The 16137-nt window shown below is 44.2% G+C and overlaps 2 protein-coding genes across 2 annotated transcripts; one reads left to right on the forward strand and one right to left on the reverse strand.

The window, feature by feature from the left end:
* The first annotated feature begins 4346 nt into the window (after window positions 1-4346).
* LOC127341583 (polynucleotide 5'-hydroxyl-kinase NOL9) lies at window positions 4347-10416 on the forward strand. Its single transcript, XM_051367445.2, has 9 exons — window positions 4347-4776; window positions 4860-4957; window positions 5074-5107; window positions 6508-6659; window positions 6769-6949; window positions 7701-7881; window positions 8496-8595; window positions 9187-9314; window positions 10122-10416. Exons 1-9 carry the CDS (start codon window positions 4499-4501, stop codon window positions 10269-10271), a joined length of 1302 nt encoding a protein of 433 aa, XP_051223405.1. The 5' UTR covers window positions 4347-4498; the 3' UTR covers window positions 10272-10416.
* Window positions 10417-10889: 473 nt separating this feature from the next.
* LOC127341584 (17.5 kDa class II heat shock protein) lies at window positions 10890-11671 on the reverse strand. The gene has a single exon (XM_051367446.2). The coding sequence runs from the start codon at window positions 11565-11567 to the stop codon at window positions 11088-11090; it is 480 nt and encodes a 159-aa protein (XP_051223406.1). The 5' UTR covers window positions 11568-11671; the 3' UTR covers window positions 10890-11087.
* Between the last annotated feature and the right edge of the window lie 4466 nt (window positions 11672-16137).

The following is a 16137-nucleotide window of genomic DNA, read 5'->3' on the forward strand; positions in this document are numbered from 1 at the left end:
ATGATAGATGGGTGAGCCACCATGCGCATTTATGCTCTTCGTCCACATGATCATCCAATGCTACATTGCGTGGTGCTTTTGTGCTACATTATGAAGCTCAACGCAACAAAGGCAATGACCAAGCATTTTGCTCTGTCTTCATGGCATTGTTTACCGTGCTCGTTGCAAATCAGATGTATCAAGCATGGTCTAATGGTCGTGTGGGTCAATCCTCTTTGCAGTCAATGTGGACAAATCTGAACCATGTTGCCTCGTCGCTGAAGGACTGGAGCCGAGCCACCTTTGGCTCGGTTAGGAAGAAGATAAGACAACTCGAGGGTAAACTCCGAGATATTCGGGAGAATGGGTTGTCTATTGATAGTGTGAAGTAAGAAATAGCGATGGTAGAAATTGAACTATGTGAATTATTTGAGCGGGAGGAGATAATGGCACGACAGCGGTCCAGAGTCGACTGGCTCAAAGAGGGAGACCGCAATACTTCCTTATTTCATGCAAGGGCTTCGGCATGGCGGAAAACAAATAAAATTGATATGTTGTTGCGGCCGAATGGCTCAAAGTGTGAGGTACAAGCAGAGATTAAGGTTATGGTTCAAAGCTTTTATGAGAACCTCTTTACTTCTGAAACTTGCACCTTTGATGTAGTTCTAGAAGAAATTCCCTCTAAGGTTACGACAGAGATGAATGAGAACTTTTGTAAACCATACACCAATGAGGAGATTGGTACTGCCCTTTTCCAAATGGGTCCAACTAAGGCACCCGGGCCTGATGGCTTCCCGGCATTGTTTTACCAAACCCATTGGGAGTTTTTTAAGGAGGAAATTTGCCAAGCCGTGAGATCGTTCATTGTGGGTGGGAAGATTCCTAAAGGTTTTTGTGACTCAATTAAAGTCCTCATTCCCAAGGTGCCAAACCAAAACATCTCAAGAATTTTCGACCAATCAGTTTGTGCAATGTGATTTATAAGATAGCCTCCAAAGTCCTAGCGAATAGGTTAAAATTGATCTTGCATGATATTATTTCTGAACATCAGAGTGCCTTTGTGTCGGGTAGGCTGATCCTGATAATTCCCTTATCGCCTTTGAATGCTTACATACTATTAGAAATCAAAATTCCAAGAGACCATTTTTTGCGCTGAAAATAGACATGATGAAGGCCTATGACAGGGTCGAATGGGACTATTTACATGGATGTCTGAGTAAGCTTGGTTTTGCTCCTGAGTGGATCCAATCGGTTATGAGATGTGTAACATGTGTTCTCTATGCCGTAAAGATTAATGGAGAACTGACTTAACCGGTGGTTCCTTCAAGAGGCATTCGTCAAGGGGATCCCATAAGCCCATACTTATTTCTTCTGTGCACTAAAGGTTTGTCATGTTTACTGCAAAAAAATGAGGACCATGGTGAGCTCTATGGAATCTAAAATGATAGATTCGGCCCCCTATTTCCCATTTACTGTTTGTGGATGATAGCATTTTCTTTGCTCGGAGTGATAGTAGGTGCGTGTATGCCCTAAAGTAGACCTTGAAGATATATTGTGATGGATCAGGCCAAAAGGTTAACCTTTAGAAATCATCGGTGTTCTTTGGAAATCATTGCAGTGACCTGATCAAAGATAGAGTGAAGGACAACTTGGCTGTACATAGTGAAATTCTTAATGACTTCTATTTGGGAATGTTTACATCAGTTGGTAGATCCCAAACAGACACCTTCAACTTCATGTATGATATGATCTGGAAATGCATCAATGGAGTGACGGATAGACCGATGTCAAGAGCAGGCAAGGAAACTTTCTTGAAGGCGGTTATACAAGCTATTCTCAGTTACGTCATGAGTTGCTACCAAATCCCAATTACTAACTGTGATAAGATACGTGATGTGATAGCTAATCAGTGGTGGGGTGTGGGAAGAGGGAAAGAAAAAGATGCATTGGAGTTCTTGGGAGTGGTTGTCTTCTCCCAAGGCTCTTGGAGGAATGGGGTTTCGTGACCTGTCATTATTTAATCAGGCGATGCTAGGTCGGCAAGGTTGCCATCTCCTCACGGAGCCAACATCTTTGTGCGCCCGGGTGCTCAAAGGGAGATACTTCCCTTACTCTGATTTTTGGCATGCTCCGAAACCGTGATCATCGTCATACACATGGAAAAGTATTCTGTTTGGCAGAGACCTTCTTCTTAGAGGTGTTTAGTAGGGTGTTGGGGGTGGTAGTGCAATCAAGATCACATCAGATAATTGGATCCCTGATCGACCTCCCTTTATGCTAAAGCCCCTCAAACCAATCCCTGACAATGCTACAGTTAACTGCTTGTTTGATGAAAACTCGAGGGAATGGATCCCTGAAACAATCAATGCCTTCTTTGATCCAGAAACAGCAGCCAAGATCATGCAAGTGCAGATCAGCCGACATGGGGGAGCGAATTTTTGTGTGCTGGCCACATGATAAAAGAGGTATCTATTCAGTCCGGTTGGCATACAACTTTGCTCGGTCTTCTAGTTTCTACTTGACCCGCAGTTGTCGAGGTGGAGGTCTCAGTTCTCGATACTGTGAGGAAGAGAAGTCTTGGAAGGCGATCTGGAAGATTAATGCACCAAACAAAATGAAGATCCACCTGTGGAGGTCTGCGCATGACTGCCTCTCGAGTGGAGTTCAGATGGTTCACCGATATATCCCCACATGTGACTCCTATGTGTTCTGCGGGAGGGAGGAGAATATCGAGTATGCTCTTCTAGGGTGTCAGCATGCACTGGAGGTATGGCAGACTGTTTCCGTATCCAGCTGAACATGCGTGATTTTATGTCAACGAAGGCTTGGTTGTTTGATTTCCTGTCTGGGTCAACGAATCTAGAGGCGACCTTGCTCGCTCTTTCCTTTTGGCATATTTGGGAAGCTCGGAATGATGTTCCGAACAATGTTGATTTGATAGTGCATCACTGCTATCATCCCAAACCGATTCACAGTCGTGAGACTACCGCACCAAGGAAGTGGTCTCCACCGCCTCCAGGAAGGGTTCTTGTTAATGTTGATGCTGCGCTATTCGACAACTTCAGCGTATGGCTTCGGGAGTGGTAATCCGCGATCATCACATTCATTGTCTTCTTGCAGCCAGTGAGCCGTTAGTGGGATTCACTTCGCCTGAACTTGCTGAAGCAATGGCTCTTCGGCGTGCAGTCTCTCTGGCTCACATCCATGGTTTCAACTTTGTAACCTTTGCATATGATTGCTTGTCCTTGATTCAAAGAGTTAACGCGGAGAAGCACACAGATTCCCAGTTGGCAACGTGGTGGCGGATATCAAGTTTCAGGCAACTGCTCTTCAGTCATATGTCTTTACCCATGTTCATCGATCTATCAACGGTGCAACACATGTATTAGCCAGAACCCTGTAATGTTACTAGCCCTGGTTTTGTTTTAGACTATGCTCCAGATTGCATCCTAGAAGCCTTATGTACTAATCGCAAGTAATCAATAAAGTGCCATTTTACCGTAAAAAAGATGTAGAATGTGATGCTGAATCTGGAGCCTTGGAGGCTTGGAGCTCATATCCGTAGGTCCAATCGGCATGCATGTGTGGTGTCGGCTAGTCAGAGACGCCTTTCCACCTTAGAGTCTTCCCTCTTTCAACGAATCATGTGTACCTTAGAGCTTCCCGTTTCTCCACACTCAATGGAAATCCAAGATAGGTGGAACTAGTTTAATTTGATTTATACTTTGTGTTGCATGTTAAGAGCCTGTTAAATTTTTGTAGTTCTTTTGTTTCCATTTTGCATATCTTTGTTATAAGAAAGCTGGATGCTATTCAGTAGGTTATATCGGCTTGATGTGAACTGTTTATATTAGTTAATAAGGATAAATAGGTTAACCAGCTTAGCTTTGGTCGGTTAGCTTGTTGCTGCAAAGTGTTTTTTTTTTCTTTTTTCGGGCCCCTAGCTTTTCTGTGAATTATGAACTATTACGTGTGTATACATATACATACTACTTTCTCTAATAGGGTTGCAAGCGGGGCGGATTGCGGGATGGGACTTTTCACTAACCATGCTGTAAATATGTATCATTTATGGAGCCTATTTGCTCTACTTTTGCTTATGCTCGATGAAAAGCATGACCCCGCTTGTCACCCTAGTACAACCCATAATAAGTGTCATGAATTTAATTTAATTTTAAAATTAAATTAGGGAGTACTTTTATTTGATTTGAATGAAATTCAGCTGAGGTTTCCAACATCTTTTTTCTTGCACGATTTTTTATGGAAACTGCTCAAAAAAGACTGGAGGGCCAGATTGACGTGTGGGCGTGTGGCCCGCTGGAAGAGGTGTTAGGGCTTGCGGGCCGGTTATTTCGCATGACCGTTTCGCTGGGCCAGTTTTTCTTCTCTCCCGCAGTCCCGGCTTGGTTCTCCACTCCCCACCGCCACCGCCACCGCCGCCGCCGCCGTCTCCTCGCCGCCGCGCCGAAGAACCATCCCTCCGGGACCCTCCGTCCCACACTCATCCAGCGGCGCAGCGATGGGGAAGCGCCGGCGGTCGATAAAGAAGCAGCCGGAATCGCCACCTCCTCCCGCATCCCCAGCCACCCACGCGCCATGTCCCGTACCAAGCCCCATCCCCAGCCCTGTCCCGCCGGCTCCGGAGCAGGCGCCGGAAGTTCTGGTCCCTCCGGACTGGGCCTCGGCCGCCGCCTTCATCTCCTCCGACATCCCGCCGCCGGTCGTCCTCGTGTGCGGCCCCGCCAACAGCGGCAAGTCGACCTTCTCCCGCCTCCTCATCAACTCGCTGCTCCCCAGGTGGTCACCGAAACCCGGACCCTCCCGGCTCCATTAGCACTGCTACCTGCCATGCTGTCTGTTTAACTGGTGTTGGTTTGCAGGTACGGGAGGGTCGGGTACTTGGACACCGACGTCGGGCAGCCGGAGTTCTCGCCGCCGGGATGCCTCTCTGTACACGTCGTCGACGAACCTATTGCAGGTAGATGTTCGCATGTGGTGGGGATTAGGTGCTAGGGGAGACGAGTTTTGTTGCTGTGTTGCTGGTGTGCTGGTTCCCTCAGTTCACTGACATTTTGGTTGTTGGCTTTTGTGCAGATTTGCGGTATCCAGTTTTTCGGGAGGCTGAAAGGTGTGACTCCCCGCTATTTCTTCGTGTTAAGCTTGACAAATGATAATACCGGTTACCAGGTTTACGAATCTATGCTTACTGCTTAGTAAGCTAGTGTTACGATGCTTAGAATTAATGCTCATCAATTGTGGCACTAAATTGTTCAATTTGCTCTTCTTTGTGCAATTGTTGCTCAGGATGTGAAGCGGAAATTTTTAGCTCTTAGTACTTTTTTTTTTTTTTTTGTAGATGCTTGATCACTGAATTGTTCTCGTGATGCACAGCTAGTCATACAAACAGGAACATGTTAAAAAAATTACAAGCTCCAAGTTAGTCACAGGTATATAGATGGCTTAAAATTTGGATAAGCTCCTGATTTTACTGCAGGCTAACCCCTAGGTATTTTGTTCCAGTAGAGCAGCTCCTGCTGCTGCTTTCTTGGAGTTGCATTGCAATGTTGCAGATGTAGTAAACTTGCATTAAAATTTTATGCAATTTCGTCCACCAAGGGCTTAAGAACTGAGGTGTTGTGGGATGATTTACTGTAGTATGTGACGCGATAGCACCTACTGTCCGTTCAGGAAATCTGCCCCTCATCTAAACCAACAAAATAAGGGCATAGGGATCTTCTTGAGGAAGTAAATGATGGAGATGTGGATACAAGATCAGCTAGACAGTTAAAGACGATATTAGGTAGTAATCCCTATGGATACAATGTTAAGATTTAGTTATGTTTTAGTCTCTTACGGATAGAATTAGACCTTTTTTCCCAATCTGCTAACATTACTCGCTATCTTGTGCTTAGCATTGTCATATATGTGGATTAACCGGTGAAACAATGAATAATCCACCTAAGCTTCAGAGTCTCTGTACCATGCCAGGGAAGTGCCCTACCGTCGGGTCTCAGACCTGTACCAAATTATGCACATAAGCACATCACATAGATAGAGAGATAAGAACTGGCAACCTTCAGGGATATAAATTTCATACGTCACAGTCACTAATTTCAAGGAGGGGAAGTTGTGTACAATAACATAATCCATGCACCCAACTCCAAACAAATTCATAGATTAGTTTTTCCATAGTAACAAAAGAACAACATTCCTGCAAAAAAGGAGAAGAAGAAAATTTTGACCAACAAAACCTCAATAACATATATAAGTTGTTGGTTGTGTTTACCTGCTGGTGTTAAGTAATTTATCGAAGACCCTTTCTTTCCTGAATCATTTCTCATATATCCTCCTGCCATATATTTCATGTTATTGTTATATCTTATTCCTATCAATCACCAGATCATAGTAGGGTTCCAGAATCTTCGAAATTATCAGCTTGCTCTTTGCGTATTATGTAGACTTATTTTGTATTTTCGATCTATTTCCTTTCTAATGCGGTAACGCCACACATTTCTTTTAAATAATCAGGTGCTGCTTTTATGGTGATATATCTTCAAAAAGGGATCCAGAAACATACCTGAACTCTTTGTTTCTCTTGTATACCTACTTTGTTGAAAAATATCGATCTCCTGGGAGTGAAGTCCTTCCTTTAATAGTCAACACTCCTGGATGGGTGAAAGGTATATATATAATTAATAGTCATCTTAAGCTCCCCAGCTTTGTTTTACCAGCGACATATCTGTGTTTTCATTGTTCACTGTTCTGAAGGTCTGTTTTCGTTTTATGTAGGCACTGGTTTTGATATGCTTGTAGAGATGCTAAGGTATATCTGTCCCACAGTTGTTGTTCAGATACGCACCAGAATGCAGAGAAAGAATCTACCTGATGGGATGTTTTGGTTAGATGATGGTCAAGCAGGACCCAATGTGATTATAATTGATGCTGCATGTCACAAATCCTTATCTGGAGAGTAAGTAAATTTCATTTTCTCAGTTTAATGTTCAAGTCAATGTAAAAAACTGTTTCCAAGTTCAGTAGCTAAAAAACAGTCAAAAATTCCTTAGTGTTTTGATGATAATGGAAAGGCCAGACGCCTGGTGGTGATGAGTTGTAACTCTCTGGGTTCAAGTCTTAAGATCACGGTATTTTCTTAACAATAATAATTTGATGAATATTGGAACATGATAGTGGTATGGTGGAGAGGCTATTTAACCTCCCCGCATACCTCTGTTTGAGTCCTAGGATCAACTGGACGCCTGTCTCTTGTAGCGAAACGAAAGACAAAAAAATTGATAACTGTTTGTGTTGCTGACTAACTTTAGCTAAAACATAGGTGCAGTCTCTTTTATGAGTTCATAGCTAGATGAGCTCGATTTTTCAGACAATAATTAAGTAAGTAACACTGAACACGCCATACCTTCTACATACCAGTTTCCGTGCTGTGCCTTTTCTACTCCATTCCGCTGGAGTAGAAACCACCCAATATAATTTGAACTGAAATACTACCTATCTCTGTGTATAGTTTTGTTGGTAGAAATACATTGCTTTGCATGTCATTTATACTACATTGCTGTAGTTATTATGTGCTTCTTTGATGAATCAACTCTGGTTTCCACATCAGCTGCAGCTGATGGATTCATTATACTCGTAGGCTCATATTCTAAAAAGCACTGATATTTTAATTGAAAAGCAAATGCTAATGTTGTCTTTGCATTCCCTAGATCGTTAAAAAGGAAAGATGGGGGTGGAACGCGTGAACGCCGCCTAGTGGAGTACTTTAAACAATGTTTTCCAAGTGACATATCACTAGCAACAAATAAAGAGCTTGCTTATGCCCTAGCGTCACTCCCACCCTATGAAGTATCATTTTCAGATGTTACAGTTACCCATCTTCATTATGAGGTCAGTTCTCTTTCCGTCGTTTCCGAGCACACTTTGGAACATAACGTGGCACACTTTTTACATTCATTTTCTATTTTTCTTTAGTTAAGAATCAAATTTGAACCAAGCGTGAGCACCTCAGTAATTTAAACTTCTATAAACCAATTCTTTTGACTTCATAAAGTGATGGACAATCATCACACCACTATGTTCCGTACCTTCAAGATTGGTTATGATTTGTGTCAGTTAAGCTGAAGGATGTTAGGAGTAGATTGAATCAAGCAGTACTCTGCAGAGAAATAGGGTTCTGCAAGGACAGTCAATAAAAGTGTTAAGCAACTGGTTCCCGACTAGAAAGGCTTATGGACCCAACTGAAGCACCAACATGCATTAGTTTTCGGTAACATGCTTAGCTAGCTGTTGAATTATCTTTGTCAGCTTTATGAGTTAATGGCTTACTCATTAACCATGATCTTATATTTAGGATATTATCGAGATCAGTATTTTGCAGAAAAGAATCTACCCCAGTTTTTTGTAACGTTTGTAATAAAGAGTACTTGTGTGCTGCACTTCTAGGTTTTTAAAACCACCGAACAGCAACAGATTATACCGTGCATATTATCCTTTCTGTTCAGGTACCCCGTACCGAGATATGGCGTAGCCTGAATGCTACCATAGTTGGCTTGGCAAATAGTTGTGACACAGCTCAGGCAGTCCCTTGGTGTGTTGGGCTTGGTACTTCCTATGCCCCCCTGTCTCTTTCATATACATATATTGGAAATAAATGCAATAACCATATCAATTTGGGGCGAAGCCGCCTGTTTTGGCTTTCATTGGATAGCTATCTATTATGCTTAGATGAGTTCTGAACATGGTGTCTTATATGGACATGTAATTCGAGTATTATTTCTTCTGGTAATCATAGGTTATCAAGATAAATTAGTCACCTCATAGAGTATTATATGTTGGCTTGCACATTCTTTTTGCTAATTTGGTGTACTGAAGAAGTTTGATCAATATTGGAACTAGAAGGGGCATGTGCAAGCAAATTTTCTATAATAATAATTAGCTGTCAAAGAAGCAATTGCAGTTCTGTACAGTGAATCGGTATCCTATGGTTTCAGCAACATAGTTTTGCTGGTTCTCATCTCAGTCTTGTATTAATGATTGCGATTGATATACATCCTAAACTAGTCATTTGGCAATAGCAGCTCAACCTTTATACAAGTCGCAAACCAGACACTTAGAATAGTAACTCCAAGTCTCCAACATCTATATTGAATCTTTGTAGAGTGTAGACATTGACAATGGTTTATACTCTCCCAGGTATCGTAAGAGGCATTGATGTGCAAAGAGGCTTGTTATACGTCATCACTCCTGTTCCTGTTGATTGTCTTCAAAACATAGATCTGCTGCTGCAGGGGCTAATTGATATACCGAGATCAATAATGCAGGTAAACATGCTTGCCCTGGGGATAGTTTATCAAGCTCAATAGACACTTACTAAACAACGAACTCCATATAGACTGATGGATTAGAATATGAATTTGGTGTGTTAGAAAATGAATAGTGAATGTTTTAGCAAATTCAAATACTCTCCCTCCCAATGCATCTGCGCCCTCGTTTTTTCACGTCTTAAATTTGGCCACTGATTTAACCAATAATACATGTATCACTTGTTGTAAAAATTGTACCAGTAAAAAACTTTTCCCAATACTAAATCATTGGTATAACTTTCATGACATATAATCCATGTTGCATTGGTCAAATTGATGGTCTAACTTTGACCTCGAAAACGGTTGCGCCACCTAAATAGGACGGAGGTAGTAAGATATTTGCCAACGCAGAAAGAAGTAAAGCATTAGCACTGGATGCAATATCAACTTTGAATATATGCTTATTTGCTCTAAAGTTGACTTTCAATGCACCGATTGCATTAGTATGCTAAATTTGTAGAACTATGTCTGTGACCCTTCTATACCCTTTTTAGAAATTATAAATAGGTGCTATTGGTACTAGAAGAAAATCAAGCATGGTCGGTACTTGTAATGCTGCAGGAGAATTAAACAGACCGCATAGGAATCATATCAACTGCATTACAGCCAGTAGATCATGCATGCAAAGGGACTTGCTCTGGAGCATATTAGATAGTTTGATCGATCCATGACCGTTGTTTCATGTCCAACTTCTATCAGCCCTGCTGGGCTGCGCATGAAGTTTTGTTGCTTCTCGTTTAACCTTTTTCCTTGCCGCTGACGCAGGTCAAGGGATGCATCTCGCCATACATGTCGACGAATTTACGGGACACGATAAGGGAGAGGGATTTGTATGCGAGGAATTTGAATAGCCCACTGGTTATTCAGAATGGCGATTGCAACACTGACGATTCTGACTCGGATGCGGATATGTAACTTCCGTCATGTTCGCCCCTTCATTTACTGGAGGGCCTTTGGTGCTGGGTCTGTTTGACATGTTGGAACACCAGTAATCAATTTTGATAGTGGATTATGCTTAATTTTGGCTACACAAGAGTGAACGTTTTGTGCCCTGTCTAAAGATTGGACTGATTCGTCTGCCTCTGCAATGTGCGGGTTTGTGAGGCCTCTTTTGTGACTGACAGAGCCCGGGTGCCCCCTGTCTGAGGGAAGAAAATTTAATTAAAGAGTACCGAAAAAATAGAGAAAAACTCTGGAAGTCACATGCTGTCGAAATAAATGAACTCGTGAATGATAACTACCTTTATCTGGGGCTATTAGAAGTAAAAAAGTACTCCAGTGAAATCTGAATAAGTTTTGTCAAGGAAGATGAAATCAGATGTGCTTTGATGTGCATTCTGTTCCGTGATGATCCATTGTTAACCATGATAGTTCCAGTGAAAAAGAAAGATGAGCGGATCCTTCCCAAAATGCTCCTCTGAGTCCTCTCTGCTGAGAAAATCACTCACCCGATATCCAGGACTCAAATTTTGGAAGAGGAAGCATGAGCTCTTGAAATTCTCGAAAACAAAATGTGGCCAAGAGATCCATATATTTATTCAGACAAAGCAGGAGAGCATCGGCATTTCCATTAACGAAACATCACACCATCACACACCGACACGACATTGCCCAGACACGATAACCAGCCTGAACGAAAACACAGACACAACACTCATCACAGGAGATTCACTCACTACTCATCGATCACTACCCTGACTCAGCTTCCATTCAACGTGCAGGTCCTCCAACTCAGGCGACCTGGACCTGGATGGTCTTGGGCTTCTTAGGCTCGGGCGGCGGCAGCTTCTCCACGGACACGGTGAGCACGCCGTCGCGGCAAACCGCGGAGATCTTCTCCATGTCGGCGTTATCGGGCAGCACGAACTTGCGCATCAGCTTCCCCATCCGGCGCTCCATGCGCAGGTACTTCGCGTCCTCCTTCTCCTCCCTCTGGCGCTCGCCGCTGATGACCAGCACCCGCTCGTCCTCCACCTGCACGTTGATGTCGCCGGACCCGAGCCCCGGCATGTCCACCACGAACGCGTACGCGCCGGGGAGCTCCTTCACGTCGGCCGGGGTCGCCGCCATGGCGCGCGCGTCGCGGACGTAGGCGCGCGTCGGGCCCTGCTTCTCGCCGCCGGCGTTGCCGGCCTCATTGTCCGGGATGTCGAGCAGGTGCTGCAGCGCCGTCATCAGCGGGGTCTCCAGCCCGAACACCCTGCCCTCCATTCTCGCTAGCTCGCTCGCTGGATGATCTGTACTTCTGAAGACTCAAGTTGTTGGTTAGATTTTTGTTTCGTGGATTTGCTCGGTGGTGCTGCGACGGCAAGACGATGCGGGGCTTATATATCTGGCCGGAGGCGGGGAGTCTGGAAGGCGATGGAAGCTTCTCCAAAGTGGTGGAACGCGAGCGGTGCGGTGGGGGTGTCAAGGCGAGGTGATGGAGAAAGTTCCAGAGTCTTAGTTGGATTGGCCCCACGTGTCATTCGGGAGCCAAGCGTGACAAGTCATTTCCCTTCGAATTCACGTTTCTGATCTTTGCTCTTGCCACCAAAAAACAATACACCTCTATCTATAAAATGATATTAAAAATTTATCCAAATTTGGATGCATCTAAACACTGTTAAATGGATAGATACATCTAAATTTAAATAAATATTTAACTTTTTTATGGATGAAGGATGTATTTTCTCCATACTAAAAGATTGCTATTTTTTAAATATAGACAACTAATTATACCTATAACTCTCTACATATCCATATCTAGATAAAATTGAGCAGCTTTTTATTAGAAACAGAGGGAGCAATTTAAAATCATTAAAAAGATCCAACCAGATATTTCACACATATATCTCAACAACCTATGGGTGCTGGTTGCACACCAAATTACACGGAATCCGGTATCAGTTGTGTCCCTTGTAAAAAAGATATAGGAATGTGAATGGTGAAATGCTTTCTCTTAACACCAAAATTTGTCATTTTGCATATGACACAAAAATATATACTTTTGGTGAAACGAATATGCGAACCCATAGAACGACGAAAATACGTGATACTAATCCACCCCTTAATAACGAAGAGGTACTAAGTTTCAAACCCCCACCACCAATTTGCCTCAGAAATCATGAATTTCCACAATACCAGTTTGGGTGGCCAGAAAACTACGATTAATGCTCTGATCGTCACTTTTTTTTTACAAGGTTAGCTACCATATATGGTCTTTGTCAGCCTGCCTCACGGATTATTTATGCCCAGCTCATCTCCCTTGGAAAAATCAGGTGTGGTCAATGTTACTTTTGCTGATGACGACCCAAACAAATCGAATGAAGCTAAACACGTTATGCTTTTCTTATACAAAGATTCTCCAAGAATGGCAATGTAGGCATGACAATAGGCAAAACTTAGCATGGGCCAGCGGTTTGTATTGGAACACAAAGCTCACGTTTGACTATAAATACCGTGGGAAGTAGCCATAATACCGTATCTTGTCGAGTGATAGCTCAGGATGGTTGCAGTTATTATTTTTTCTTCTGTTAGTCCAATACATATAGAGAGAGACCCTTTACATATAGTCTCATGAGATATTCGAGGAAACCAAACCAACCGTATATACCACTCTCATTTCCCCCCGGCTAGCTCTCAAGGCTCTACAGTAGCTAGTCGCCCTCCTCCCTTGATCGGGCCGATCCGGAGCCACTCCGCCGGAATAGCCGGCCGGAGGCGGTGAAGGTGAAGCGTCCGAGTAGTCTAGGTCTAGTCTAGGTCTTCACTTTCTCTAGTTTTGCTGTTTACCCTTGTGGATATTGGCGTGATGCCCGTGCTGAGGTGGTGGCGGTGGAGGTTGGGCTACTTCCTGCTACAGGCGGCGGTGCTGCAGCTGCTCGTGATGCTCCGGCGGTCGGAGCCTGATACGGGCGGAGGCAGGTCGTCGTCACCCTCTTCAATAAAGCCCATCTTCTCTTCATCAGATCTGGGCGTTTTCGTCCTGGATTCCCCTCTCTCTGGTCACTCCGGTGGTGGAAACTGGGAGGGGATCCCCGACGAGGCCGCGGTTGACGGATCTGCTGGAGGGATCTCTAGAGTTGTTCTTCTTCCGCGAATCACGCGGTGACCAAGATTGTCACCGTGATCCTTGGCCAACAAGGTGGCCCGTCTTCATCAACCTCCATGGTGGAGGCCCTCATGGTCGGCTGCTGGAGCTCGACGCCGCTGGGGAGTAAAGTGGTTCGTCCCCGACTCTCTGGTGGTAGCCAGGGGCTTGATCTTGGCGCCGGTCAAGAGCGTTCGAGCATTATGCGCTCGGAACTCGGCGGAGACGCATGGAGTTCGCCGGCGGTGGGTGGCAGAGGCTCCCTTGGACCCGATTCCTTTTTCTATCTTTTTGTCAGGGTGGTTTTTGTAAAGTGGAAGGCCCCTTCTTCAAATTTTAGGTTTCTCAGGGCAAGAGATGTAAAGTGGCTTTTCTGTAAGATGTACCTACCACATGGTTTAATATAAGAGCTCCACCGGGGTCGTCTGACCCCACTTTTGTGCAAAACAAAACCCAACCGTATATGAAGGGAGTGGTGGAAAGGATGACTCGGTCAAATAGAGCTCCATCTGAATTGGCTGATTATTCCCATCGGAGTGCATGCTCGCGGTTCATTCAGATCAGATCAGAACAATGTCACAGAGTGCCCCAGACTAAGCCACTTGACCCCTTGCTCGCGCGGGGTGATCGCCGGATCGACGCATCCTCGACCCCTTTCCCGTGGGCGCCATCCTACCGTTTGTCGCTGCCGCCGCAAGCTCGTCTCTGATCGCCTCTCGCGGTACTAGCTAGATCCTCCGCCACCATACGTCCATACGCCTCCAAAATCGCCAGCGACAGAGAGGAGTGAGCTGAGCTGATTTGGACTGGGAGAAATGAATTAATTTGGAGGCGGAGGGGGGGGCTTTTCGCAAGTTTACGTGTCGGTCGGTTGCCGGCCTGGGTCCTGCTTGTTGACGTGGCATAGGTCAACGCGGGTCAGACCAGTTTAGGACCTCGCGTGTGTAGCTAGCAATATATTTAGGACCAGCTCCTTCATTTCCAAAGAATTGGGACTTATGTGAAGCAGCGGGTAAAAAAATAGGGAGTGTCAGTATAGTTTACTCACATTTTTACAGTGCATTTATTTAATATTACAGATATTTCCTAATATATCTGAGAAATTTTAACAGAATTTTTACGTCTTTTTGGTTAGAACGGAGGTAGAATGAAAGATTTAGCATCAAGCACTTCCAAAAAATAATGGTTTATAGCGACAGATAGACAACAACTACTATGAAATCACACGTTCTAATTGGAATGCCCATGGCACGGGTATTCAGCGGCAAAATTGAATAAATACTAGCACATCCGGCCGGCAGGCCCTAACATTGTGACGCTTGCTCCAATCCTCTTTTACGAAATACAATACAACTCTTACAAATATGTACATACTTCATTCTTATGAATGCACGCACACACACCCTGTCGAGGTAGCGACGCACAATGTTCAATTTGTTTTATTGGTGCAGAGGACATCCGACATCTGTTGTTTACTTTTTTCGATAAAAGAAATATATTAATATCGATATATACCAATTACACCCGGTCTCTACAACAACATAGTACCTAATGGTAGTACGGATGCACGTAGCCAAAAACCAAAAAAGAAAAACAAGTTCCGCTACGGTACTCCAGTCCTAGTAACAACAATACAACCACCACCAAAACAGCACCTGAAATCCAGGCTCTCCGCCAGTGATGCCTCCAAGAAAGAAATTGTGCACAAGCGCCGTAGTCGCTCGATCAAAAGATCTTAGGTTTTCACCCTGGAGATAGTCTCAGCTCTCAAAACAATGCTTTCAATAAGACCATTGCCAGGCATAACCAATTAAGGCCAGACATTGGATTTTCACCCTGAAAGGTAGGACACTGAATTTCACCTGTACTGCTGCCCCCACTTGCATAATGTTGTTACGAGACCCAGAATACCAAGCAAATCCGTCAACAACACCACGACTCGATCATCCGCTGCTAGTCCTCCAATCCGGCCTTCAAAAACTTCTCTGTCTCTTATACACCATGAACCAGAATGTCATCTGCTGGAAACACAGAACAGAACTTCGCGTCGCTCCCGCCAGAACCAAACGGTCGGAATAAAGGTATGGGACCGAATACCTCCCAAACATGCAAACTCTAGGCACGAGCGCTGTTACATTTGCTAGCGGAGCTTTCCGGAACTTAACATCCAGCCAAATCCAGAAGGACATGCATAATGAAGATCTTCGTCATGGCGCGAGCGAGATCCAAGGGCCACCACCTTTATTCATGCCGATCGAGCAGCCCCCACACGACCCACCGGAAACCTGCAAGCTGCCGCTCCAAACCCTACCAGTGACCCAGAGGCAAAGCCAGCATAGAAAGGAGATGACACTGTGATGACCCACAAGTATAGGGGGTGTATCGTAGTATTTTCGATAAATAAGAGTGTCGATCCCAACGAGGAGCAGAAGGTGTTGACAAGCAGTTTCGATGAAGGATTCACTGTAAATGCTCGCAGACAAATATTTAGGGGGTTTTGATGTAGCAGATGAATAAAGTACAAGTAAGTAAAATGCGAGAGTAACAATTGCAGCGAGTGGCCCAATCCTTTTTAGCACAAAGGACAAGCCAGTTTGTTTACTTATAATGACCAAACGTTCTTGAGGACACACGAGAATTTAGTCTAGTGCTTTCGCTTCATATAGCTGATTAATCTTCATTGTTTTGATAAGTGTTGTGTGGGTGAAC

Source organism: Lolium perenne, chromosome 3 (assembly GCF_019359855.2).
Source record: "Lolium perenne isolate Kyuss_39 chromosome 3, Kyuss_2.0, whole genome shotgun sequence".
NCBI lineage: Eukaryota > Viridiplantae > Streptophyta > Magnoliopsida > Poales > Poaceae > Lolium > Lolium perenne.